This window comes from Balaenoptera physalus (assembly GCF_965194825.1).
Source record: "Balaenoptera physalus genome assembly, chromosome: 7".
Classification (NCBI taxonomy): domain Eukaryota; kingdom Metazoa; phylum Chordata; class Mammalia; order Artiodactyla; family Balaenopteridae; genus Balaenoptera; species Balaenoptera physalus.
Genome location: NC_138886.1, coordinates 88,111,731 through 88,137,891, shown reverse-complemented (window position 1 = coordinate 88,137,891; position 26,161 = coordinate 88,111,731). Strand labels below are relative to the sequence as shown.

Here is a 26,161-nt window from a genome sequence, read left to right as displayed (position 1 = left end):
TTCTGATGTATGTTTTGTACCCTGGCTTTCTTTTGATTTCCATTTGCATGGAATATCTTTTTTCATTCCCTCACTTTCAGTCTGTATGTGTCTTTAATTAATTAATTAATTAATTTTTCTGCACTGCGTGGCTTGTGGGATCCTAGTTCCCCAACCAGGGATTGAACCTAGGCCCATGGCAGTGAAAGTGCTGAGTCCTAACCACTGGCCCACCAAGGAATTCCCTGTATGTGTCTTTAGATCTGAAATGAGTCTCTTGTAGGCAGCATATATACTGGGTTTGTTTTTATATCCATTCAGCCACTCTATGTGTTTTGATTGGAGCGTTTAATCCATTTACATTTACAGTAATTATTGATATGTATGTTCTTTTTGCCATTTTGTTAATTGTAATTGAGTTGTTTTTGTAGTTCTTTTTTGTTCCTTTCTACTTCTTTTTCTTGCTTTCCTTTGATTTGATGACTATCTTTAGTGTTATATTTTGATTCCTTTTCCTTTTGTGTAAACATATCTATTATAGGTTTTTGGTTTGTTGTTACCATGAGGTTTATATATAGCAATCTCTATATATACATGATTGTTTTAAGTTAATGATCTATTAAGTTTGAACACATTTTAACAATCCTGTATTTTTACTCCCCACCCTTCATATTTACTGTTTTTGACATTATAATTTGCATCTTTTTGTTCTGTTTATCCCTTAACTGCTTATTGTGGATATAGATGATTTTACTACTTTTGTTTTTTAACCTTCCTCCTAGCTTTATATGTGGTTTATTTACTACCTTTACTGTATGTTTGACTTTACTGATGAGATTTTTTTCCTTTCGTACTTTTCATATTTCTATTTGTGGCCTTTTCTTTTCTGCCTAGGGAAGAAGTCCCTTTAACAGTTCTTGTAAAGCTGGTTTCATGGTGCTGAACTCTTAGCTTTTGCTTGTCTGTAAAACCTTTTTTCTCACCTTCAAATCTGAATGAAAACCTTGCCAGGTAGAGTATTCTTCATTGTAGGTTTTTCCCTTTCTTCACTTTCAATACACTGTGCCACTCTCTTCTGGCCTGCAGAGTTTCTGCTGAAAAGTCAGCTGTTAGTCTTTTGGGAGTCCCCTTCTATGTAACTGTTGCTTTTCCTTTGTGGCTTTTAATATTCTCTCTTTATTTTTACTATTTTAACTACAATGTGTCTTGGTGTGGTCTTCTTTGTGTTGATCATGTTTGAGGCTCTCTGTGCTTCCTGGACCTGGATATCTGTTTCCTTTCCCAGGTTAGGGAAGTTTTCAGCTCTTATGATGTCTTCAAATATCTTCTCTGTTCCCTTCTCTTTCTCTTCTCCTGCTGTGACCCTTGTGATGCTAATGTTAGTATTCTTGATGTCACAGAGGTCTCTTGAACTGTTCTCATTTTTAAAAATTCTTTTTTCTATTTTCTGTTAAGCTTCAGTAATTTCCACTACTATGTCATCCAGTTTGCTGATACATTTTTATGTATCATCTAATCTACTGATTCCTTCTACTGTATTTTTATTACAGTCATTGTATTCTTTAGCGCTGTTTGGTTCTTTATATTTTCTAACTTTTTTTAAAAAAACTTCTAACTTCTCACTCCGTTCATCTTACACCATTCTTCTCCTGAGTTCTTTGAGCATCTTTCTGATCATTACCTTGAACTCTTTATCAGATAGATTGCTTATCTCCACTTCACTTAGTTCTTTTTCTGGGGTTTTATCTTGTTCCTTCATTTGGAACATATTCCTCTGTTGCCTTATTGTGCCTAATTTACTGTTTTTATTTCTATGTATCTGGTAGGATGGTTACATTTCCTGATCTTGGAGAAGTGGTCTTTTGTGGGAGATGTCCTATGTATCCCAGAAGTGTACTCCCCTCTGGTCAACAGAGCTATATGCTCTAGGAGTGCCCCCATGTGGACTGTGCAGGCTCTTCTGTCATGGCGGGCTGATTACTGTGGGTGGTCTGGTAGGCTAGGTTGGCCTCCAGTTCTGTCTTTTGCGGAGGCTACTGGCCACTGGTGGGTGGGACTGGGTCTTTAGGTGGCTGGCTGTGGAGCCCCAGGGTGTCCTGGGGCTAGTGCTGCCTCACTGGTGTGTGGATCAGACTTCAGGGTGGCTGGTTACAGGGCTTGGGATCCCAAATCTAGTGTTGGCCTACTAGAGGGTGGGGCTGGTTCCTCACATGGCTGGCTGCTGAGTCTGTGGTGTCCCAAAGCTGGTGTCAACCCTCTGGTGAGTGGAGCCTGATCCCAGGGCAGCTGTGAGGCCCAAGGTGTCTCAGAGCTGGTGTTAGTCTGCTGATGGGTGGGCTAGGTCCTGACATGTCAGGCTGTGGGGCTGTCATGTTCTTGGAAATTGTGTCTGTCTGCTGGTAGGTAAGACTGAGTTCTAGGGCTAGTGACATCCCACTGGTGGGCAGAACCAGGTCTTGGCGTCTTTGGCTGCAGGGCCCATGGGTCCTGGAAATGGTGTTGGCTTGCTTGTGTTCAGGGCTGAGGCCCAGGGTGTCCTGGAGATAGTGACAGCCCCCTGGTGAGCAGAGCCTGGTCCCAGTGTCTCTGGCTGCAAGGCCCTGGGGGTCCTGGAGTTGGTGTTGGCCTGCTGGTGGACAGGTTTGGACCTGACAGCTGGCTGTGGGGCCTTGGGGGTCCTGGGGCCAGTGCCAGTGCACTGATGGTTGGACTTTTGCCCTGGTTCCCAGAGTGTGTGAGATTTTGTGTGCCCTTTAAAAGTGGAGTTTCTATATCCTAATGCCCTCTGGCTCTACTAAAAATAAGCCTACTGACTTTCAAAGCCAAACATTCTGGGGCCTCATCTTCCTGGAGCAGGATTCTCAGGCTGGGGAGCCCAATGTGGGGCTCAGACCCCTCACTCCTTGGGGAGAACCTCTGCAATTGTAATTATCTTCCCATTTGTGGGTCTCCTGCCTGGGGGAATAGGTCTTGATTATACCACATTCCACCCCTCTTACTCATCTCTTTGTGGTTCCTTCTTTATATCTTTAGTTGTAGGAGATCTTTTCTTCTAGACTTCAGGTCTCTCTCATCAGTAGTTGTTCTGTAAATAGTTGTAATTTTGGTGTTCCTGTGAGAGGAGGGGAGCTCAGCATCTTCCTGCTCCACCATCTTGGCCACTCTCCTGTTCATTCACTTTTTTATGCATTCAGGTATTTGCTTAGTGCCTACTGTGCCTCAGGCATTGTGCCAGGTGATGGAAAGCATTTCTGATTCTTTTCCTGGAATCTCATTTTAGTAGAATCTTGCTAGAAAGAATATGAAGACACTGGGAGATCAAGCACCAGAAAGAGAAAGTGCTCACTAAGAGAAAGAAGAAAGGGAGGGTGTTACTATGTACAGAGTTCTATTAATTTAGAAATACCTCACGACTGTTCTGACAAGTGACTGCTTTGACTGTTCTGACGTTCCTGAGAAAACCCTGTTTGCTGAGAAAATGTCACAAGACATTTAAACTTTAACAACTACTTAAAAGATTTGGGACTTAACTTCAGTCATCAGACATACATTTTTAAAGATGATGAATATAAATTGAGATGTTTTCTTGCAACTTCCTTGCTCTTCTTTTCTCCCAGACACTTATGTTTTTGTCTATTAAAGGCAAGCATTCTGAGCGTGATCCCGTCATGGGCCTTCTACAGCAGCGTGTTTCAGAAGATGCTCCTGACTCGCTACATGGACTACCTCAAGCAGAATGCCAACATCAGATAGTCCTGGTGGGCTGATGTGCCACCCAGCATTGCTTTCTTCACCAAGTTCTGCGTTGGCCACAGAGGACCCAGGAACAGACCAGTACTTGTCACCTCCCTGAAGCTGGAGGGCCCATGTCACAGATCCAGTACTTAATATTCAACTTTGTTTTGCAATTTTACTCAAGTCTGGAGATCTTTGGGAGAGCTGTGATGTAAAAACATGTGTTGTGCAATGGGGTTTTAATAGTTACAGAAGGTGAGGGTGTCTATAGGTAAAACTGGAAAATTTTCTGTATGGGATTATAATATAATGTAGTGCGAAGAAAGCCTCCAATTCTTTGAATATTGGTAACAATTATACCTATAATCTACTTTTATAGCTATATTAAAGAATGTCTGAAATTACTAAACTTTATCAAGACTGCTGTAGTCCTAGAGCCCTCACTGGTTCTCAAACTGGCTTCCTCAGAGACCCAGAAAACTGTCTAGGAGAAGGGGTGGGGACAACAGCTACATCAGGACAGTTTCTGGGGACCCCTTATTTCAACTAATGCAGCACCAGATTTATCTATTTCAATTTTATTTGGGGTTCTATGGAAGACTGTGTTTATAAAAATAAAAACAGAAAATATGTTGCTAAAAGTAGTTTAAAAAACCATTGCTCTAATACAGGAGTTGGCATCTCTAGAAATGATTTTTTACAGGTCTCCAGCCCTTGGGTTGCTGGACTGAGGGCTTTAATTGTCAATGCATATGAGGTGGTGTGTTAGGGAACTACTATCCTTCAACTCTTGAGGGAGTTGGGGGAGGATCATGCCAGCTGGTGATCCTGCATTGTCTGGCGTTGGTCAGGAGTGCTTCCCCAAGACATCATCGTGTTCTAGGCACTGCCAATGCTTGGTGGCACTTATCTTTTCTGAGAATGTCATTTGCATTTATGGTGTGAGCAAAGATTATGTGCTGCTGCTCCAGTTTTAAAAGGATTCTGGGAGATTTGGTTGGAATTTATGGGACATTTTGATGTTCTGGAAGAAAGCAGAGGATAGAACATTTAAAACCTTGGTAAGCTTAGAAAGTGGACTATAATATCATAGCTCTTATTAGACCTTCTCTGAGGAAAAGACTGGGAAAATTTATCCATTTTAAAGTATAGATATCTATTCATATTTTCTCAGTTATGGGTAACAATAACAACTATAATACAGGATGCTTTTATGTACTGATTATTAACCTGGTGTCTTTCAGTCCTAAGCTCCACCTTTTATACTCTGATCTATGGTGATGGTCTGGGGAAGCTTCAAACTCGAGTCCTAAGACACTCACACCAGCTGGCTTTGGGTTAGATTCTGCCTAGGGGAGGCAAATTTGGGAGAGTAAAAGGAGGTAGAAAGGGCTAGGGAAATTTCTTCGTGTTTGTACTTCTGTTGCCATCACTCTGCAGAGAGAACAGCTTTAGCCAGACTCAGCACCAATCAAGAGGCAGCCTGTAAGGATCTGAGCACCAGCCCCACAAAGCCCTCTTTAGGTATCTGAGCATTAACCATGCAGGGGTCCCCCTCTAAGCATCCAGTTCCCAGAAACTCCACCTCCTCCTTTTTGTTCCACCAGCCCTGCAGTTACTGATATCTGGGTTACTTAGTATCCTCTTTTTGCTCTTTCAGCCTTTCAACTTTGGTGTTACCAATTCCCTCTCTTAAATTCCCTTTGTTTGAAATACTCAGTGTGCTTTTGTTTTGTTTTTGTTTTTTGTGATTAGAGGTAACTGAGCCTGGACCTGACATAATCTGTCACATTGATTATCTTCCTCGATCTCTGAAGCAGGCTGGATGGGTGGAATCTCTTTTTTACAACGAAGAATCAAAAACTCCTTATCAGTCAGTATCCCAAGAGGAAACAAAAGGCATGTTTGAGCAATTTGAGGAATTAATTGAAAATGTGTGGGAAGGGTGTAGGTAAGTCATCAGAGCTAGTGATAGAGGGGTGCTTTTACTACCCCAAGGCCTGAAGGGGCTGGGAAAGGACCAAATACTAGGAGAGAGAGAGAAAGGGAACTGTGTAAGAAGCACTGCCTCAGAGGAACTGCAACCTTTGGCTGAGAGATGCTGCCAGGTGGTGGCCACTCCATAGAGAGACAGAGGGGAATTGTGATACTGTGGTTTAGAATGAGAAATATATATTTCACTTTCATTCCCATTCTTTGGAATTTCCTAAGTGATAAGAGCAATAAATGTGTCAATTGTTATTCATAATGAGCCCCTTTCAACTGCACTTGAGTTTAAGTTAATGAGGTGGCTTTTAGAAAGCCCTGAAGATGACAGTTTGTTGCCAGGGGAACCAATCATGTGATTAGAGTTGGAAATTTTAGCCTCGCTCTTCAACCTTTCGGGAGGGAAGAAGGGTGGAGACTGAGTTCAATCACCAATGGCCAATGATTTAATCAATCATGCCTATGTAATGAAGCCTCCATATAATATGAACTATAACTATGGGGTTTAGAGAACTTCCGGGTTAGTGAACATGTGGAGGTGCTGGGAAGGTGTCATGCCCACAGAGGGCATGGAAGCTCCACACCCCTTCCCACATACTTTAACCTATGCAGCTCTTTCCTCTGGCTGTTCCTGAGTTGTATTCCTTTATACATAAACTGGAAATCTAGTAAGTAAACTGGTTTCCTCAGTTCTGTGAGCCATTCTAGCAAATGATCAAATCTGAGGAGGCATTGTGGGAACTTCTGATTTACAGCCAATTGGTCAGAAGCCCAGATAACAGCCTGGACTTGCAATTGATATATGAAGTGGGAGCAGTCTTGAGGGACTGAGCCCTTAACCTGTGGGATCTGATGCTATCTTCAGGTAGCTAGTGTCAGAATTGAGTTGAATTGTAGGACATCCAGCGGGTGTCCAAGAATTGCTTGCTGTGGGAAAATCTCCCCACACAGTTGGTGGTCAGAATTACTTGAGAGTAGAGAGAGGGTTGAGTGGAAAAACAGGGGTGTTTTACCTTTACTGAAATGATACCCAAACTTCATTCTCCTGCTGTCTTCTGGGCCTCTCCTGGTGCCTCCCATTGGTCACAACAAACGGGAAGCTCACTGATGTAAATCATAAGGTTAATCTCCTGAGATACAAAGTTGGGGGTGGGGAGGGGGAAGGGTAGAGGTTGGAGAAAAGGGATGCAACATAAGCCCCACATATTAGGTGATTTGTCCAAGTCATACCATTAATAGTTGGTAACACCTGGATTAGGACATTGGGCTTCTTTCTTACTACACTTCACTCTATGTTTCAAAAGGGGTAAAACTTTAAGCCAAAAGAGTAAGTATCTCATTGTGGAATTTATGATATCAGCAAAGTGGGAGGTATTTTACAGACATTAAAGGCTAATCTACTTAAACATGAGACAATCATGCTTGCTTGCTGTACCGGTTATTATTGCTGTGTAATAAGTGATGCCCAACTTAGTAGCATAAAATGACAACAATTTTCTTGTCCTTACAGATTTTGTGAGTCAGAAAGGGCCCAGTGGGCAAGTTTGTTTTGCTCCATGATATCTGGGGGCTCAGGTGGGAAGACTCAATGACTGGAAATGATTCAGCTTCTGGAGCTAGAATCATCTGAAAGGTTGCTTAGTTACATGTCTGGCAATTGATGGGAGTTGCTGCCTGGGACCCCAGATGGGGCTGCAGGATGGAAACCTACACATGGCTTCTCTAAATGCAGCTTGGTTTTCCTCACAGCATGGTGGCTGGGTTCCAAGAATGAACATCCCAAAGAAAACTAGGCGGAAGCCATACTGTTTATATGACTTAACCTTGGAAGTCACATGGCATCATTTGAAAGCCCTCCCAGATTCAATGGGAGGGGTCACAAACCCCACCTCTTGATGGGAGAAGTATCACATGTAATAGGAAATATTGTTGTGACCACCTCTGGAAAATACAATGAGCCACACTAATTAATCTTTTTTGTCCTGGCCTATATCAATTACGGAGAGTTACTTGGCATTTCAACTATTGATGGAGCAACTTGTGTAGATATTGTGTTTCAAAACCTTTACTTCAATCCCTGGTAAATTTGCCTTTGGGGAAGAACTTCTACAACCAGCAGCTTAGGTGAGAAAAGGAATGCAGTTCAGCTAATAAAACCTTGGGCAGATGTTAGAGATAAATTTTTAGTTGTGTGATATATGGGTTTTTCCAATGTATTAATCCTGGGTAGATTTGAATGATTGATTATCTAACAAGCTTTTTGAGGGTCTTTAAGAGAGCATTTCCTCATAGGAAAAGCCCTAAGATGTTGGACTGGATGAAATGAGGGTAGAAAAATGCTGTATTTTAAGATCTTTATTCTCATCACCACTAGCACTAGATAATAACTAACATTTGTTGAGTACTAATAATGTGTCAGGGACTATGTAAATCCTTCCTATATAATAACTTAGGAAGTAGGTAGGAAATCATATTATTATTACCTTCATTTTACAGATGAGGAAACTGAGGCACAGAAAAGTTGAGTAACTCATACCGATTCACCTGACCAGTGAGTGACAGAGCTGGGATACGAACGTGCATCCTCTTCCAGCATATAGGCTAAAGCACTATAGTATAGCCCTAACTGTCTGGATAAGGTTCTTTAATTGGGAGTAATGGCAAGGGGTGAACACTATTGCCCCCAACTCTGTATTTTTCACTTTCACATGTCCTGGAGAGAGGGGAGGAATTGGGCTTTGCAACCAGGCCCACGTGTCTCGATTTCAACATTGACCATTTTCCAAATTTACCATCATCTGGGAATCATTTGGGAACAGCGAGGCTTGCCAAACTTCACAGAGCTTTTCTTTCCGCTGAGGAGTACTGAGCTCTTGTTTCTTGCCTGATTCTCTTCTTTTTGTTTGGAGGTCTTGGGAGCCTGAGGAACAGCATCAGCAGCTGGTCCTTCTTCCAGCCTTCCATCTGTATTACCTCCCTGGATGCCAAAGGCGGAAGAATCCCTCTGACAACACTTGGAGCAGGAAAATGAGGTGATTATGGGCTGCTGCTCCGAAAAAGTTGGGAGCTGTTGCTGGGGCAGTTCCCTGAGGCATCATCCATTTCTTGTTCTTGTGGGATGGGAAACAGAAAGCCCTACTTCAAAAAGACTTTTTTAGCCAGAGCTTGCCAGAGAAAGCTGAAGACGGTCATCCCAAGGTCAGCATGATTTTAATCATGTTTGTCTGCTTCCGATGCCAAAGAAGATGATTATTCTCATTGTAGTTTATCCACTGTGCTTAGGACGCAGTCTGTTTTAACTTGTGACTGCCCTCTAATGGTCTAGGACAGAGACTGTTGGTTTTTTTTTTTTTTATAATCCTATAGGAGTTTTAGAACAGAATCCAATTTGGGGAAAGAAATCTCTCAAATTATTTTTAGTTCTTTTTTTTTTTAAATTAAGGTATACTTGACATATAACATAATATTAGTTTCAAGTGTACAACATAATTTGATACATGTATACATTGCAAAATGATCAGCACAATAAGATTAGTTAACATCCATCATCACACATGTTTACAAAAATTTTTTCTTGTGATGAGAACTTTTAAGATCTACTCTCTTAACCGCTTTCAAATATACAACACGGTATTGTTACCTTTAGTCACCATGCTGCACATTATATCACCAGGACTTGCTTATTTCATAACCTTTTGACCACCCTCACCCCCGCACCCCACACCATGCCTCTGCTAACCATCAATCTGCTCTCTGTATTTATGAATTAGGGTTTTATAAAAAGATTCCACATATATATGAGATCATACTGTATTTGTCTTTTCTGTCTGACTTGTTTGTCTTAGCATAATGCCCTCAAGGTCCAGCCTTCAATTTTTTCTTTTTCTGAGCTACTTTTGTGAGTGTGTGTGTTTGTGTATCTGTGTACGGCATTATCAAGAGAGAAAGAGGAGGAGAGAAGAGGAGAGGAATTGTTTCACTTTCACACACTCTGACAAGATGGCCGACAATAGGCCAAGGCACTTAGCTTCTTCAGTAAAATCACCTCAGCAGTAAAGTTAGAAGATTTTATCACATGATCTATAATTTTCAATTCAGCTCTTATAGTCTATGCATCTCAAGTAAGTTTTGCAAATAAACTTTCTTTCTCAATCCTTAAAAAATAATTTTCCTGATTATAAACAACAGTGTAGGAAATATAGAAAATATAGAAGAGAAGAAAATAAAAACCACCATTTATCCCACCACCCAATATTAACCATTCTTCATTGATTATGGATTTTCTTTTATAAATTTTCTCTTTGTGTGTGTCAGATTTTATATTCTGCCTCTTGCCTTAAGATTATAGCATGAGATTTCTTTGTGTTAATCAGTATTCAAAAAATGATTTACAATGGTTACTTAAATGACTCAACATCGTTTATTTTACCATCTTTTTTTTTTTTGCTTTGCATTTAGGTATTTTCTTATTTTTAAAATCTTATAAATAACTTACACCAATATACATCCTTTATATGCATCGTTTTTACAGTTGTTGATGTTGATGTTTTGAGTACCTTTATAATGGCTTTATTAATTCACATACTATACAATTCACCCATTTAAAGAGTACACTTTGATCGTTTTTAGTATATTCAAAAAGTTGTGCAGACATTGGCACAATTAATATTAGAATAATTTTTTTACATTTCATCACCCCACATAGGAACGCCATGCCCATCAGCAGTCACTCCCCATTCCACATGCCCCCTCCCCAGCCCCACGCAACCACTAATCTACTTTCTGTCTCTATGGATTTGCCTATTTTGGACTTTTAGTATAACTGGAGTCATATAATCTGTGGGGTTTTTTTATTGGCTTCTTTCACTTAGCATAATGTTTTCAAGGTTTATCCATGTTGTAACAGATATCAGTACTTCATTCCTTTTTATTGCTGAATAATATTCTATTGTATGAATAATATTACATTTTGTCAGTTCATCAGTTGATGCACATTTAGGTTATTTCTACTTTTTAGCTATTATAAATAATGCTACTATGAACATTTGCATACAGGTTTTTGTGTGGACATATATTTTCATTTCTCTTGGATATATACCTAGGAGTGGAATTGCTGGGTGGTGTGGTAACTCTATGTTTGACCTTTTGAGGAACTGCCACACTGTTTTCCAAAGTGGTGATACCATTTTTACATTACCACCAGCAGTGTATGAGGGTTCCAATTCCTCTACATCCTCACCAGCACTTGTTATTTTCTATCTTTTAAATTATAGCCATCCTAGTGGATATGAAGTGATACCTCACTGTGGTTTTGATTTTCATTTCCTTGGTGGCTAATGATGTTGAGAATCTTTTTAAGTCCTTATTGACCATTTATTTTCTTTGGAGAAAAATATACTCAGATTGTTTGTCCATTTTTTTTTTGTTAATTTAACATCTTTATTGGAGTATAATTGCTTTACAACGGTGTGTTAGTTTCTTCTTTATAACGAAGTGAATCAGTTATACATATACATATATCCCCATATCTCTTCCCTCTTGTGTCTCCCTCCCTCCCACCCTCCCTATCCCACCCGTCTACGTGGTCAAAAAGCACCGAGCTGATCTCCCTGTGCTATGTGGCTGCCTCCCACTAGCTATCTATTTTACATTTGGTAGTGTATATATGTCCATGCCACTCTCTCACTTTGTCCCAGCTTTGTCCCCCTTCCCCCTCCCCGTGTCCTCAAGTTCATTCTCTAGTAGGTCTGTGTCTTTATTCCCGTCTTGCCCCTAGGTTCTTCATGACCTTTTTTTTTTTTTTTTTTAAAGATTCCATATATAAGTGTTAGCATACTGTATTTGTTTTTCTCTTTCTGACTTACTTCACTCTATATGACAGACTCTAGGTCCATCCAACTCACTAAAAATAACTCAAATTTCATTTCTTTTTATGGCTGAGTATATTCCATTCTATATATGTGCCACATCTTCTTTATCCATTCATCTGTTGATGGACACCTAGGTTGCTTCCATGTCCTGGCTATGGTAAATAGACCTGCAATGAACATTGTGGTACATGACTCTTTTTGAATTATGGTTTTCTCAGGGTATATGCCCAGTAGTCAGATTGCTGGGTCTTATGGTAGTTGTATTTTTAGTTTTTTAAGGAACCTCCATACTGTTCTCCATAGTGGCTCTATCAATTTACATTCCCACCAACAGTGCAAGAGGGTTCCCTTTTCTCCACACCATCTCCAGCATTTATTGTTTGTAGATTTTTGATGATGGCCCTTCTGACGGGTGTGAGATGATATCTCATTGTAGTTTTGATTTGCATTTCTTTAAGGATTAATGATGTTGAGCATTCGTTCATGTGATTGTTGGCAATCTGTATATCTTCTTTGGAGAAATGTCTATTTAGGTCTTCTGCCCATTTTTGGATTGGGTTGTTTGTTTTTTTGATATTGAACTGCATGAGCTGCTTGTAAATTTTGGAGATTAATCCTTTGTCTGTTGCTCGATTGCAAATATTTTCTCCCATTCTGAGGGTTGTCTTTTGGTCTTGTTTATGGTTTCCTTTGCTGTGCAAAAGCTTTTAAGTTTCATTAGGTCCCATTTGTTTATTTTTGTTTTTATTTCCACTTCTCTAGGAGGTGGGTCAAAAAGGATCTTGCTGTGATTTATGTCATAGAGTGTTCTGCCTATGTCTTCCTCCAAGAGTTTGATAGCGTCTGGCCTTACATTTAGGTCTTTAATCCATTTTGAGTTTATTTTTGTGTATGGTGTTAGGGAGTGTTCTAATTTCATTCTTTTACATGTAGCTCTCCAGTTTTCCCAGCACCACTTATTAAAGAGGCTGTCTTTTCTCCACTGTATATTTTGCCTCCTTTATCAAAGATAAGTTGACCATATGTGCGTCGGTTTATCTCTGGGCTTTCTATCCTGTTTCATTGATCTATATTTCTGTTTTTGTGCCAGTATCATACTGTCTTGATTACTGTAGCTTTGTAGTATAGTCTGAAGTCAGGGAGCCTGATTCTCCCAGCTCCATTTTTCTTTCTCACAATTGTTTTGGCTATTCAGGGTCTTTTGTGTTTCCATACAAATTTGAAATTTTTTGTTCTAGTGCTGTGAAAAATGCCAGTGGTAGTTTGATAGGGATTGCATTGAATTTGTAGATTGCTTTGAGTAGTATAGAAATTTTCACAATGTTGATTCTTCCAATGCAAGAACATGGTATATCTCTCCATCTGTTGGTATCATCTTTAATTTCTTTCATCAGTGTCTTATAGTTTTCTGCATACAGGTCTTTTGTCTCCCTAGGTAGGTTTATCCCTAGGTATTTTCTTCTTTTCGTTGCAGTGGTAAATGGGAGTGTTTTCTTAATTTCACTTTCAGATTTTTCATCATTAGTGTATAGGAATGCAAGAGATTTCTGTGCATTAATTTTGTATCCTGCTACTTTACCAAATTCATTGATTAGCTCTAGTAGCTTTCTGGTTGCATCTTTAGGATTCTCTATGTATAGTATCATGTCATCTGCAAACAGTGACAGCTTTACGTCTTCTTTTCTGATTTGGATTCCTTTGATTTCTTTTTCTTCTCTGATTGCTGTGGCTAAAACTTCCAAAACTATGTTGAATAATAGTGGGGAGAGTGGGCAACCTTGTCTTGTTCCTGAACTTAGTGGAAATGGTTTCAGTTTTTCACCATTGAGGATGATGTTGGCTGTGGATTTGTCATATATGGCCTTTATTATGTTGAGGTAAGTTCCCTCTATGCCTACTTTCTAGAGAGTTTCTTATCACAAATGGGTGTTGTATTTTGTCAAAAGCTTTCTCTGCATCTATTGAGATGATCATATGGTTTTTCTCCTTCAATTGGTTAATATAGTGTATCACATTGATTGATTTGTGTATATTGAAGAATCCTTGCATTGTTGGGATAAACCCCACTTGATCATGGTGTATGATCCTTTTAATGTGCTGTTGGATTCTGTTTGCTAGTATTTTGTTGAGGATATTTGCATCTATATTCATCAGTGATATTGGCCTGTAGTTTTGTTTCCTTGTGACTTCTTTGTCTGGTTTTGGTATCACGGTGATGGTGGCCCCATAGAATGAGTTTGGGAGTGTTCTTCCCTCTGCTATATTTTGGAAGAGTTTGAGAAGAATAGGTGTTAGCTCTTCTCTAAATGTTTGATAGAATTTGCCTGTGAAGGCATCCATTCCTGGGCTTTTGTTTGTTGGAAGATTTTTAATCACAGTTTCAATTTCAGTGCTTGTGATTGGTCTGTTCATATTTTCTATTTCTTCCTGGTTCAGTCTCGGAAGGTTGTGCATTTCTAAGAATTGGTCCATTTCTTCCAGGTCATCCATTTTATTGGCATATAGTTGCTTGTAGTAATCTCTCATGATCCTTTGTATTTCTGCAGTGTCAGTGGTTACTTCTCCTTTTTCATTTCTAATTCTATTGATTTGAGTCTTCTCCCTTTTTCTCTTGATGAGTCTGGTTAATGGTTTATCAATTTTGTTTATCTTCTCAAAGAACCAGCTTTTAGTTTTATTGATCTTTGCTATTGTTTCCTTCATTTCTTTTTCATTTATTTCTGATCTGATCTTTATGATTTCTTTCCTTCTGCTAACTCTGGGGTTTTTTTGTTCTTCTTTCTCTGATTGCTTTAGGTGTAACGTTAGGTTGTTTATTTGAGATGTTTCTTATTTCTTAAGGTAGGATTGTATTGCTATAAACTTCCGTCTTAGAACTGCTTTTGCTGCATCCCATAGGTTTTGGATCATCATGTTTTCATTGTCATTTGTTTCTCAGTATTTTTTGATTTCCTCTTTGATTTCTTCAGTGATCTCTTTGTTATTAAGTAGTGTATTGTTTAGCTTCCATATGTTTTTGTATTCTTTACAGATTTTTTCATGTAATTGATATCTAGTCTCATAGCATGGTGGTCAGAAAAGATACTTGATACACTTTCAATTTTCTTAAATTTACCAAGGCTTGATTTGTGACCCAAGATATGATCTATCCTGGAGATTGTTCCATGAGCATAGTCTCCATGTTCCATGAGAAGAAAGTGTATTCTGTTGTTTATGGATGGAATATCCTATAAATATCAATTAATCCATCTTGTCTAATGTGTCATTTAAAGCTTGTGTTTCCTTATTTATTTTCATTTTGGATGATCTGTTCATTGGTGAAAGTAGGGTGTTAAAGTCCCCTACTATGATTGTGTTACTGTTGATTTCCCCTTTTATGGCTGTTAGTATTTGCCTTATGTATTGAGGTGCTCCTATGTTGGGTGCATAAATATTTACAATTGTTATATCTTCTTCTTGGATTGATCCCTTGATCATTATGTAGTGTCCTTCTTTGTCTCTTGTAATAGTCTTTATTTTAAAGTCTGTTTTGTCTGATATGAGAATTGCTAGTCCAGCTTTCTTTTGATTTCCATTTGCATGGAATATCTTTTTCCATCCCCTCACTTTCAGTCTGTATGTGTCCCTAGGTCTGAAATGGGTCTCTTGTAGACAGCATATATATGGATCTTATTTTTGTATCCATTCAGCCAGTCTATGTCTTTTGGTTGGAGCATTTAATCCATTTACATTTAAGGTAATTATCGACATGTATGTTCCTATTCCCATTTTCTTAATTGTTTTGGGTTTGTTATTGTAGGTCTTTTCCTTCTCTTGTGTTTCCTGCCTGGAGAAGTTCCTTTAGCATTTGTTGTAAAGCTGGTTTGGTGGTGCTGAATTCTCTTAGCTTTTGCTTGTCTGTAAAGGTTTTAATTTTTCCATCAAATCTGAATGAGATCCTTGCTGTGTAGAGTAATCTTCGTTGTTGATTTTTCCCTTTCATCACTTTAAATATTTCCTGCCACTCCTTTCTGGCTTGCAGAGTTTCTGCTGAGAGATCACCTGTTAACCTTAAGGGGGTTAACAAGGGGGATTCCCTTGTATGTTATTTGTTGTTTTTCCCTTGCTGATTTTAATGTTTTTTCTTTGTATTTAATTTTTTTTTTTTTTTTGAACCTGTGTCCCCTGCAGTGTATGAGCGGAGTCTTAACCACCAGACCGCCAGGGAAGTCCATGATCTGACTTTTTTTTTTATTTTTTTAGCTTTTTAAAATTTTTATTTATTTATTTATTTATTTTAGTTTTGGCTGTGTTGGGTCTTCGTTTCTGTGAGAGGGCTTTCTCTAGTTGCAGCGAGCGGGGCCACTCTTCATTGCGGTGCGCGGGCCTCTCACTGTCGCGGGCTCTCTTGTTGCGGAGCACAAGCTCCAGACGCGCAGGCTCAGTAGTTGTGGCTCACGGGCTTAGTTGCTCCGCGGCATGTGGGATCTTCCCAGACCAGGGCCCGAACCCGTGTCCCTGCATTGGCAGGCAGATTCTCAACCACTGCGCCACCAGGGAAGTATTTAATTTTTGATACTTTGATTAGTATGTGTCTTGTTGTGTTTCTCCTTGGATTTACCCTGTATGGGATTCTCTGTGCTTCCTGGACTTGATTAACTATTTCCTTTCCTATATTAGGGAAGTTTTCAACTATAATCTCTTCAAATGTTTTTTCAGTCCCTTTCTTTTTCTCGTCTCCTGGGACCCCTATAATGCAAATGTTGGTGCATTTAATGTTGTCCCAGAGGTGTCTGAGACTGTCCTCAATTCCTTTCATTCTTTTTTCTTTATTCTGCTCTCCAATAGTTATTTCCACTATTGTATCTTCCAGGTCACTTATCCATTCTTCTGCCTCATTTATTCTGCTATTGATCCCTTCTAGAGAATTTTTAATTTCATTTATTGCATTGTTCATCATTGTTTGTTTGCTCTTTAGTTCTTCTAGGTCCTTGTTAAATGTTTCTTGTATTTTCTCCATTCTGTTTCCAAGATTTGGATCATCTTTACTATCCTTATTCTGAATTCTTTTTCAGGTACACTGCCTATTTCCTCTTCATTTGTTAGGTCTGGTGGGTTTTTACCTTGCTCCTTCATCTGCTGTGTGTTTCTCTGTCTTCTCACTTTGCTTAACTTACTGAGTTTGGGGTCTCCTTTTCACAGGCTGCAGGTTTGTAGTTCCTGTTGTTTTTGGTGTCTACCCTCAGTGGCTAAGGTTGGCTCAGTGGGTTGTGTAGGCTTCCTGGTGGAGGGGACTAGTGCCTGTGTTCTGGTGGATGAGACTGGATCTTGTCTTTCTGGTGGGCAGGTCCACGTCTGGTGGTGTGTTTTGGGGTGTCTGTGACCTTGTAATGATTTTAGGCAGCCTCTCTGCTATTGGGTGGGGCTGTGTTCCTGTCTTGCTAGTTGTTTGTCATAGGGTGTCCAGCACTGTAGCTTCCTGGTCATTGAGTGGAGCTGGGTCTTAGCTTTGAGATGGAGATCTCCTGTAGATTTTCGTTGTTTGATATTACATGCAGCTGGGAGGTCTCTGGTGGACCAATGTCCTGAACTTTACTCTCCCAACTCAGAGGCACAGCCCTGACACCTGGGGGAGCACCAAGAGCCTGTCATCCACACGGCTCAGAATAAAAGGGAGAAAAAAATGAAAGAAAGAATTAAAAAGATAAAGTGAAATGAAATGAAATGAAATAAAATAAAGTTATTAAAATAAAAAATAATTATTAAAAAGGTTGAAAGTAATTAAAAAAGAAAAAAGAAAGAAGGGAGCAACCAAACCAAAAATAAATCCACGAATGATAACAAGCGCTGAAAACTCTACTAACAAAAAAAGAAAGAAAGAAAAAAAAAGGACAGACAGAACCATAGGACAAATAGTAAAAGCAAAGCTATACAGACAAAATCACACACAGAAGCATACACATACACACTCACAAAGAGAAAAAGGGAAAAAAATATATATATCATTGCTCCCAGAGTCCACCGCCTCAATTTGGGATGATTTGTTGTCTATTCAGGTATTCCACAGATGCAGGGTACCTCAAGTTGACTGTGGGGATTTAATCCGCTGCTCCTGAGGCTGCTGGGAGAGATTTCCCTTTCTCTTCTTTGTTCGCACAGCTCCCAGGGTTCATCTTTGCATTTGGATCCACCTCTGCGTGTAGGTCGCCTGAGGGCCTCTGTTCTTCGCTTAGACAGGATGGAGTTAAAGGAGCAGCTGATTCGGGGGCTCTGGCTCACTCAGGCCGGGGGGAGGGAGGGGTACGGATGTGGGGCGAGCCTGCGGTGGGCAGAGGCTGGCATGACATTGCAGCAGCCTGAGGTGTGCCGTGCGTTCTCCTGGGGAAGTTGTCCCTGGATCACGGGACGCTGGCAGTGGCGGGCTGCACAGGCTCCCAGGAGGGGTGGTGTGGGTAGTGACCTGTGCTCGCACACAGGCTTCTTGGTGGCGGCAGCAGCAGCCTTAGCATCTCATGCCCGTCTCTGGGGTCTGCGCTGATAGCCGCAGCTCCCGCCCGTCTCTGGAGCTCCTTTAAGCAGCGCTCTGAACCCCCTCTCCTCATGCAAGAGGCAAAAGAAACTCTCTTGCCTCTTTGGCAGCTCCAGACTTTTTCCTGGACTCTCTCCTGGCCAGCTGTGGTGCGCTAACCCCTTCAGGCTGTGTTCACGCCACAGACCCCAGTCCTCTCCCTGGGATTCGACCGAAGCCCGAGCCTCAGCTCCCAGCCCCAGCCCGCCCCGGAGGGTGAGCAGACAAGCCTCTCGGGCTGGTGAGTGCTGGTCGGCACCGATCCTCTGTGTGGGAATCTCTCCACTTTGCCCTCCGCACCCCTGTGGCTGCGCTCTCCTCCGTGGCTCCGAAGTTTCCCCCCTCCACCCACCCGCAGTCTCCGCCTGCGAAGGGGCTTCCTAGTGTGTGGAAACCTTTCCTCCTTCACAGCTCCCTCCCAGAGGTGCAGGTCCCATCCCTATTCTTTTGTCTCTGTTTTTTCTTTGTTCTTTTGCCCTACCCATGTATGTGGGGAGTTTCTTGCCTTTTGGGAGGTCTGAGGTCTTCTGCCAGCGTTCAGTAGGTGTTCTGTAGGAGTTGTTCCACATGTAGATGTATTTCTGGTGTATTTGTGGGGAGGAACGTGATTTCCATGTCTTACTCTTCCGCCATCTTGAAGCTCCTTTTTCTGTTTGCCCATTTTTAAATGAGGTTGTCTTTTTTATTCATGTGTGTATAACTTTACTAATTATATTTTTGAAGTAGGGTTTCTGGAGGAAAAGGTCTAAACATTAAAAAAAAAAAACTCCTAATGCTTATTACCAAGTCGTTTCTAGAAGTTGTATAAATTTATACCTCCATCTTTAGCAGTGGTTCACAACCGTGGGTGTGATTTTCTCCCCCAGGGACTTTTTGCAATATTTGGAGACATTTTTGGTTGCCTGAAGTCAGGGAAGGAGGATACCCTTGCTATATCTCATGAGCAGAAGCCAGGGGTGCTTCTAAGCATCCTAACAGTGCATAGTATAGCCCCTTCCCTCCACCCAAGACAGAATTACCTGGCCCCAAATGTCAATAGTGCTGATGTTGAGGAACTCTGACCTTTGGTTTATGAGGGTGTCTGTCTCAATGTACCCAGGTTCCTGCCAGCTTATTACTACTCTATTTCTAAGGTGTCCAAGACGGTGGCTGAATCTCCAGCCATCACAACCACACTTAGGTAGCAAAATGGAAGAAAGGGATGACAAAAAAGGAACAAGTGTATGCCAGTTTTGTTTTAAGGAAGATTCCTAGAAGCTGTCACATGATATATTCTTTTCTTTCTCATGGGCAGACCTTAGTTTCAGGGCCACACTTATCTGCAAGAAAGGCTGGCATGTGACACCACATGCAAATCTCAAGACTTGTATTACTGTGAAAAAAGGGTAACAGAAATGGAGAGACAACAGCAGTCTGTGCACAGTTTTTGCCCTCTTTTTACAGGTAAGGATATGGAAGCTCAGGGACATACATAAATATCAGACCTGAGATTTGACCCTAGCTCTGTCTGATAACAAAATTCATGTTCTGTTTTTTTTTTTTTTCTGTTATATCACATCACCTTTCACTTAAAGTTTTAATGATGTATCAAGACATGAATCAATTATAAAACAAGGCAGACATTTTTAAGGTGTTAGAATATGTGTCAGAGAGCAGTAGGCCCCCAGTTCTGGCTGTGGTTTTAAAAGCTCCCTTGTGCCAACCTCATGCCAGTGCTGTGACTCAGCCTTTGGAGAGAGCACATAGGAATCTATGCAGCAGAGGCCCCTCTCTGGGGCAGGGAGTTGGGCAGCTCATCGAAAAAGTTGGTTAAACCTGGGAATCCTGGAGGATAACACATACCTTAAACATTTTGACTTAAAAAATTATTATGGAAAATTCCAAACACACACAAAAGCAATCACAATAGTCTAAGGCACCCTCATTATACTTTTCAACAGTTATCAACATTTTGCTATTCTTGCTTCATCTATAACTTCATTTTCTTCCCATCCCCTACTTGAGTTTTAAAATTCCATTTTCTTTAGGTAAATTTACATAATTAAAATATACAAATCTTAACTGTACAGTTTTGAAAATGGCAGGTGTGTGATCCACAATCTTATCAAGATATCAAACATTTTCATTACCCCAGAAAGTTTCCTGAATTCCATCACTATAGATTAGTTTTGCCTGTGCTAGAATTTTATATAAATGAAATCATACAGTCTGGGTTCTTTTGTGTCTGGCTTCTTTAACTCAGTATCATGTCTGTGAGGTTCACCCGTGTTATCTCACTCACTCCTTTTTACTTTTGAGTATTATTTCATGTAGGAACATATCACAATTTGTTTATCCACTCTTCTCTTGACGGACATTTGGTTTTCCAGTTTGGGTTATCATGACAAATGCTGCTATGAACATCTTTGCCTAAGTATTTTTGTGAACATATGTTTTCATTTCTCTTAGGTTTATATCCAGGAGTGAATTTATTGGGTCAAAGGGTTGGCGTATTAAACATTTTATTTTAACTTAAAACATATAAAAGTGTATTTCTTTGCCAATCTTTTGATGTAGGGCCAAGTCCTTTCTTTTAAATATGGGTCCACTGATTGGAATTGCAACTTTACTTTCTTACATAAATCACACAATATAATGCATCAATTACAGCATATATATTTTATTTCTTTAAAGGGAAATGAGAACTTGACATTTAAAAGCAATCTGAATGCAGAATCCTTTTGGAGTTTCAAAATCCCCCCAATGATATTTTACAGTTATCTTGTCCACAACAAATTCTACTGTAGTAATTTTTACTGATTTCCTCTTATTGAGTCTTTTCAAAGCATTAACCTTAGTTTCATAATAATAATTCTTTTTCTTTTCATACCAAGATTTTGTTGGTTTATATAATTTTTAATTCAATTGCATAATTATAATAAATACAACTGACATAAACAGGTTTGGGAACAACATAATGCATCTTCATAAGCACTAAACTCAACTGGTAGGAAGAAATGAAAGGGTACATAAGAGAGAGGAGATTTATACTTGGTAGTAAATGTTTAGTAAGCATACTCACTGATTTGCAGTCAGTATGTTTTTCAGAGAGAACTAAGAGTACCCGTTTCCTCTGGTTACTATTGCTGTGTAATGAATACCCCAAAACTTAGCATAAAACTATTATGCTCGTGGATTTTGCAGGTTTTGAATTCAGACAGGATATAGTGGAAAAGACTTGTATCTGCTTAAAGATGCATGAAGCCTCACCTGGAAGGTGTGATGGATGGAAGTGACAGTGTCTAGCAATTGATGTGGACTATTGGCTGGGACCTCAGCTGGGGCTGTAAATTGAAGCCTCCTCATGTGGCTTGAGCTTCCTCACAGCACAGAGATCTTGCTTGGCAACTTAGGGTTTCAACAGACAGTGTCCCAGTGAATTTGTAGAAAATGCATTGTTTTTTGTTTTTGTGTTTTTTGATCTAGTGTAGAGTTACTTTTGTTCATTACAAATAGATGATATTGAGCACCTCTTTATGGACTTTTTTGGCCATCTATATATCTTCTTTGGTGAAGTGTCTGTTCCAGTCTTTTACCCATTTTCTAATTGGATTTGTTTCTTATTATAGAATCTAGAGAGTTTTCTATGTAGTCTGCGTGCAAGTCTGATATTTGCAGCTGTGACTTGCAACCCCATTCCCCAAGTCTGTGTCTTGTCTTTTAATCCTCTTAACAGGGTCTTTTGCAGAGCAAGTATTTTTAATTTTGGTGAAGTCCAATGGATCAAAACTTTCTTTTGTGAATTGTGCCTTTGGTGTCATATCTAAAAATTTTATGCCTAATCCTAGGTCACAAACATTTTATCCTGTTTTCCTTTAGAAGTTTTGCAGTTTTACATCTCAATTTATGATCTATTTTCAGTTAATTTTTGTACGATGTATGAAGTTTAGGTTGAAATTCATGTTTTTGCCTATGAATGTCCAATTGTTTAAATACCATTTGTTGAAAAGACCATTTGTTGAAAAGATGCTATTGCATCTTTGTCAAAAATCAGTTTGTCATCCTTGTGTGGATCTATTTCTGAAAATTCTGTTCTGTTTCATTGATTTATGTGTCTATGCCTCTGCCCATACCACATTATCTTTGTTGCTAGAGCCATAGTAAGTCTTTTTCTTTTTCTTTTATTTTTTTGTCTGTGGTGTGCGGGCTTCTCTCTAGTTGTGGCTTGCGGATTTTTCTCTCTCTAGATGTGGCATGCGGGCTCCAGGGTGCATGGGCTCTGTAGTTTGCAGCACACAGGCTCTCTCCTTGAGGCACACGAGCTCAGTAGTTGTGGTGTGCGGGCTTAGTTGCCCCGAGGCATGTGGGATCTTAGTTCCCTGACCAGGGATCGAACCCACGTCCCCTGCATTGGAAAGCGGATTCTTTACCATTGGACTACCAGGGAAGTCCCCATAGTAAGTCTTAAAATCAGGTAATACTTAAAAAAATCATTTTAGTGATTTAGTTACTTTGCCTTTTCATATAAATTTTAGATTTAGCTTGTTTGTATCTACAAAGAATCCTATTAGGATTTTTTAATAAGAATTGTGTTAAACTTGTAGATCAGTTTAAGAATTGACATCTTTACTGAGTTGAGTCTTAATAATCTATGAACATGTTATGTCTTTCCAATTATTTAGATCTTCTTTGATTTCTTTCATTACAGTTTTGCAGTTTTCAGCATACAGATCCTGTACATTATTTTTAGATTTATACCTAACTCTCCCCTTCTTTCCCTTTTCCCTCCACCAATTATAAATGGTATTATGTTTTAATTTGTTTCCAATCATCCATTGCTAGTATAGAGAAATGCAATTAATTTTTGTGTGCCGATCTTGTATCCTGTGGATTTGCTAAAGCCACTTATTGGTACTAATAATGTTTTTGTAGATTCTTTGGTATTTTCTACAAAGACAGTCATGTCATTTGGAAATAACAGTTTTATTTCTTCTTTTGTAGTCTGTATGGCTTTCTTTTTCTTGCATTATTGTACTGTCTAGGACTTCTGATACTATACTGAATAGGAGTGATGAAAGCAGACATCCTTGCCTTGTTCCTGATCTTAGGTGGAAACATTCAGTCTTTATCATTAAGTAAAATGTTAGCTGTGGGTATATAACATCTCTTCTAATGTCTGCATAATATTCTGGTACATTTAGCCAATGCTTCTTTTGGCATTTAGCTTGTTTTTTATTTTTTGCTATTATAAACAATATTTCAATAAATATTCTTACTGCAAAAGCTTTATGCATTTCATAGTTGCACACCCCTAAATGTCCACACTCTCTATTTTCCTCCTTTTACTATGGATGAAAGGTCCCTGCTCTTATCCAAGACCGCTGGTCCCCTGGTTTCCATCCCACCTTTCCTATAATTATCTCCGCTCCTTTCTTTACCATCAGCTAATCTCCCACTCCTGGATCACTCTCATCAGTATACAAACAAGCTCTAGCATGTGCTATTAAAAAATATTTCTTCCTTGTCTCTATGTCATCCTTTGGCTGCTGCCTCCTCTCTCTGTCCCCTTTCACAGAACTTCTCAAAAGAGTTTTCCTTTGTCACTGTCTCCACTTCCTCACCTCACAGTTTCCCTTCAACCCATTCCAATCAGCCTTTGTTCTCACCTCTTCAATGAGACTATGCTTGTCAAGGACAGTATTGACCCTTATGTTGCTAATCCAGTGTTCAGTTTCTGGTTCTTATTGTGATTGTCACCCATATACTCTTCTCGGAACACTTTCTTTATGTGACTTCATGACACCACGCCCTACTTTTCTTTTACCTCACTGGTTGCTCCAGCACATGTCTGCTAATTAATCCTCCCACCAGCCATGGCATCAGGATTGTGTTAATTTAGTAAAATGAACTTGGAAAATTTTCATTTGTTTTTATCCTACAGAACAGTTTAAAAACCAAAGGCATTTTCAATTCCTTGAAGGTTTGAAAGAACTTGCCTCTGAAACTGTCTGGGCCAGCATATTTTTTTTGGAGATGATTCTTAGCTAATAACACTCAGCTTGTTCTATAGCTATTGACTCATCAACATTTTCCTCTTTTTCTTTTGCCCGATTGTTCCCTGCTTGTTCGATAGTGACTTAAAACGTGGACTAGTAGATTAGGAGATTTTATTTATTTTTTTTACATTTAATAGGCCCTATTCTTTTAATTCTAATTTATTTTATTTCAGATAGGTCTAGAGGAAGTTGTTCTATAAGGAGAATGAGGACATTTGCAAGGTTAAGCCGTGAATTTGCCCCACACAGACTGTAGAATTAAGGGAAGTAAGACAGTTGAAGCATCTCCGTGGTCTTCTTCTCTCCTCTTCCACCTGACACAAGTTGCAGAATTGTTCAAAGTGACCCTAAGACTCTTCTCTGCTTTGCCTGGACTGAGCTCTCTGGGATCTCTCCTCTCCTGGCAGGAGGTGCTGCATCAAACTCAATCTCCCACAGGATCCTTAGCCTCTTCCCCTCTACTGGTTGGAATGGCTACAACTTCCCAAGGTCCCTAGGTGTTGGGCAGTTGGCTTTCCCATATAACTCTGGCACCCAAATCCATACTGGTGCCCAAGTGGTTTGCACATCCCTTCGTTGAGCTGGTTCCTCTTGTGCTTTCCCTATAACAGAGGGCAACGAGGTGGGAGACCTTCCCCTGGAATGCAAACCCACACCACATCTCCAGCAGAGAGCGTGACCCTGGAACTCACCTCATGGGAACTATGCTGCTCTTTCCTATTGAGTTCCCTAACGGTATGGGCTCAGTTGTGTCTTCCACATTTCATATGTGGACGTCTTAATCCCTAGGAACCCAGAATGTGACTAGAGATAAAATCTTTAAAGAGGTGATTGATTAAATTAAAATGAGGCCATTATGGTGGGTCTTAATCCAGTCTGTCTGCTGTCCTTATAGGAAGAGGAAATTTGGACACATAGAGACCCCAGGGGTACTCACAAAGAGAGAATGACCATGTGAGGACACAGGGAGAAGGTGGCCATCTTCAAGCCAAGGAGAGAGGCCTCGGTAGAAAACAAACCTGCTAACACTTTGATCTTGGACTTCTAGCTTCCAGAACTATGAGAAATAAATTTCTGTTGTTTAGCTGCTCAGTAGGTGGTATTTTGTTATGGCAGCTGAGAAGACTAAGACACCCAGTAAAGCTTGTTCCTTAGCCCATAGTATAGGGTGTGTGGAATTTATTCTAACTCTAGTGCTTGACAGGTTGGTAGTGTCTGAAATGGGCCAGATTTGCACAACCTGAACCTAAACTTCTGCCTACTCCCACAGTAATGAAGCAAAACCTCTGATGCATATCAAGAAATGTCAATAGAAGATGTCAATATTATGAAGGTAGGAGGAGTAGCTGAGGGAGAGGGAGCTGCCACACTAATAGCATCAGCACTTTAGGGAAGCCAGCCCAAAAGGTCTCATATTAAATTTATAGATAAGAAAACTGAAGCAACAGAAGTTAAGCAGACGGCCAACGTTCTGTCCTAAGTGTTAGAACCGAGACTGGAACTATTACAGCATGGTCTTGAATATGAAGGTGCTTTACTGAACAGCCCCAATAGGATCACATGTGCATGCTGGGAAGTTTACTATAGTTGAGAAGGATCTGTAGAGATCTAGTCGTTACCCGCCCTGCTGGCCAATGGGTGCATGTTCAACAAGACTAAGAGATAATATGGGCAGGTTCCCAACATGAACTAGCTGGGGAAGGATGTTTTATTTCCCAGATGACTTATGGTCATGAACCACTGTGCAGTGAGTATCGGTAGGTGTGTCAGTCAGTGGCCAAGGCATGAACTGATTCCTAAAGAGGAGAAAGGACTTTGTGGCTGAGAATTTCTATTTAAGAGAGAGGCACTGGATGCACCATTATACTTAGATTGTATGTCCCTGGGGTGGTTCAGGATGTGGAGAGATGGCGTTTTTGAAAGGCTCACTTTCACAAACTGCCTTCTACTGTTTCCCTGTTTGGTGTTGCTTGTCAGGGAATGCGACTGTTGATTGTCCCCAAACATTT

At 40.0% G+C, this 26,161-nt stretch overlaps 1 protein-coding gene and 1 long non-coding RNA gene across 5 annotated transcripts in view; one reads left to right on the top strand and one right to left on the bottom strand.

The window, feature by feature from the left end:
* Positions 1 to 13,636, top strand: part of HSD17B3 (hydroxysteroid 17-beta dehydrogenase 3) — an 86,809-nt gene extending 73,173 nt beyond the window's left edge. For 3 of the 4 annotated variants that reach the window (XM_082469889.1, XM_082469890.1, XM_082469891.1), the window contains one exon: positions 3,622 to 13,636. In XM_082469889.1, coding sequence (XP_082326015.1) covers positions 3,622 to 3,732 — 111 coding nt within the window. In that variant the 3' untranslated portion in view covers positions 3,733 to 13,636. The remainder of the gene's footprint in view (positions 1 to 3,621) is intronic. The other variant, XM_082469892.1, reaches the window with a different exon arrangement.
* The window catches only part of LOC309664555, a 402,660-nt gene that overhangs the window by 221,480 nt on the left and 155,019 nt on the right, over positions 1 to 26,161 (bottom strand). The window lies entirely within an intron of this gene.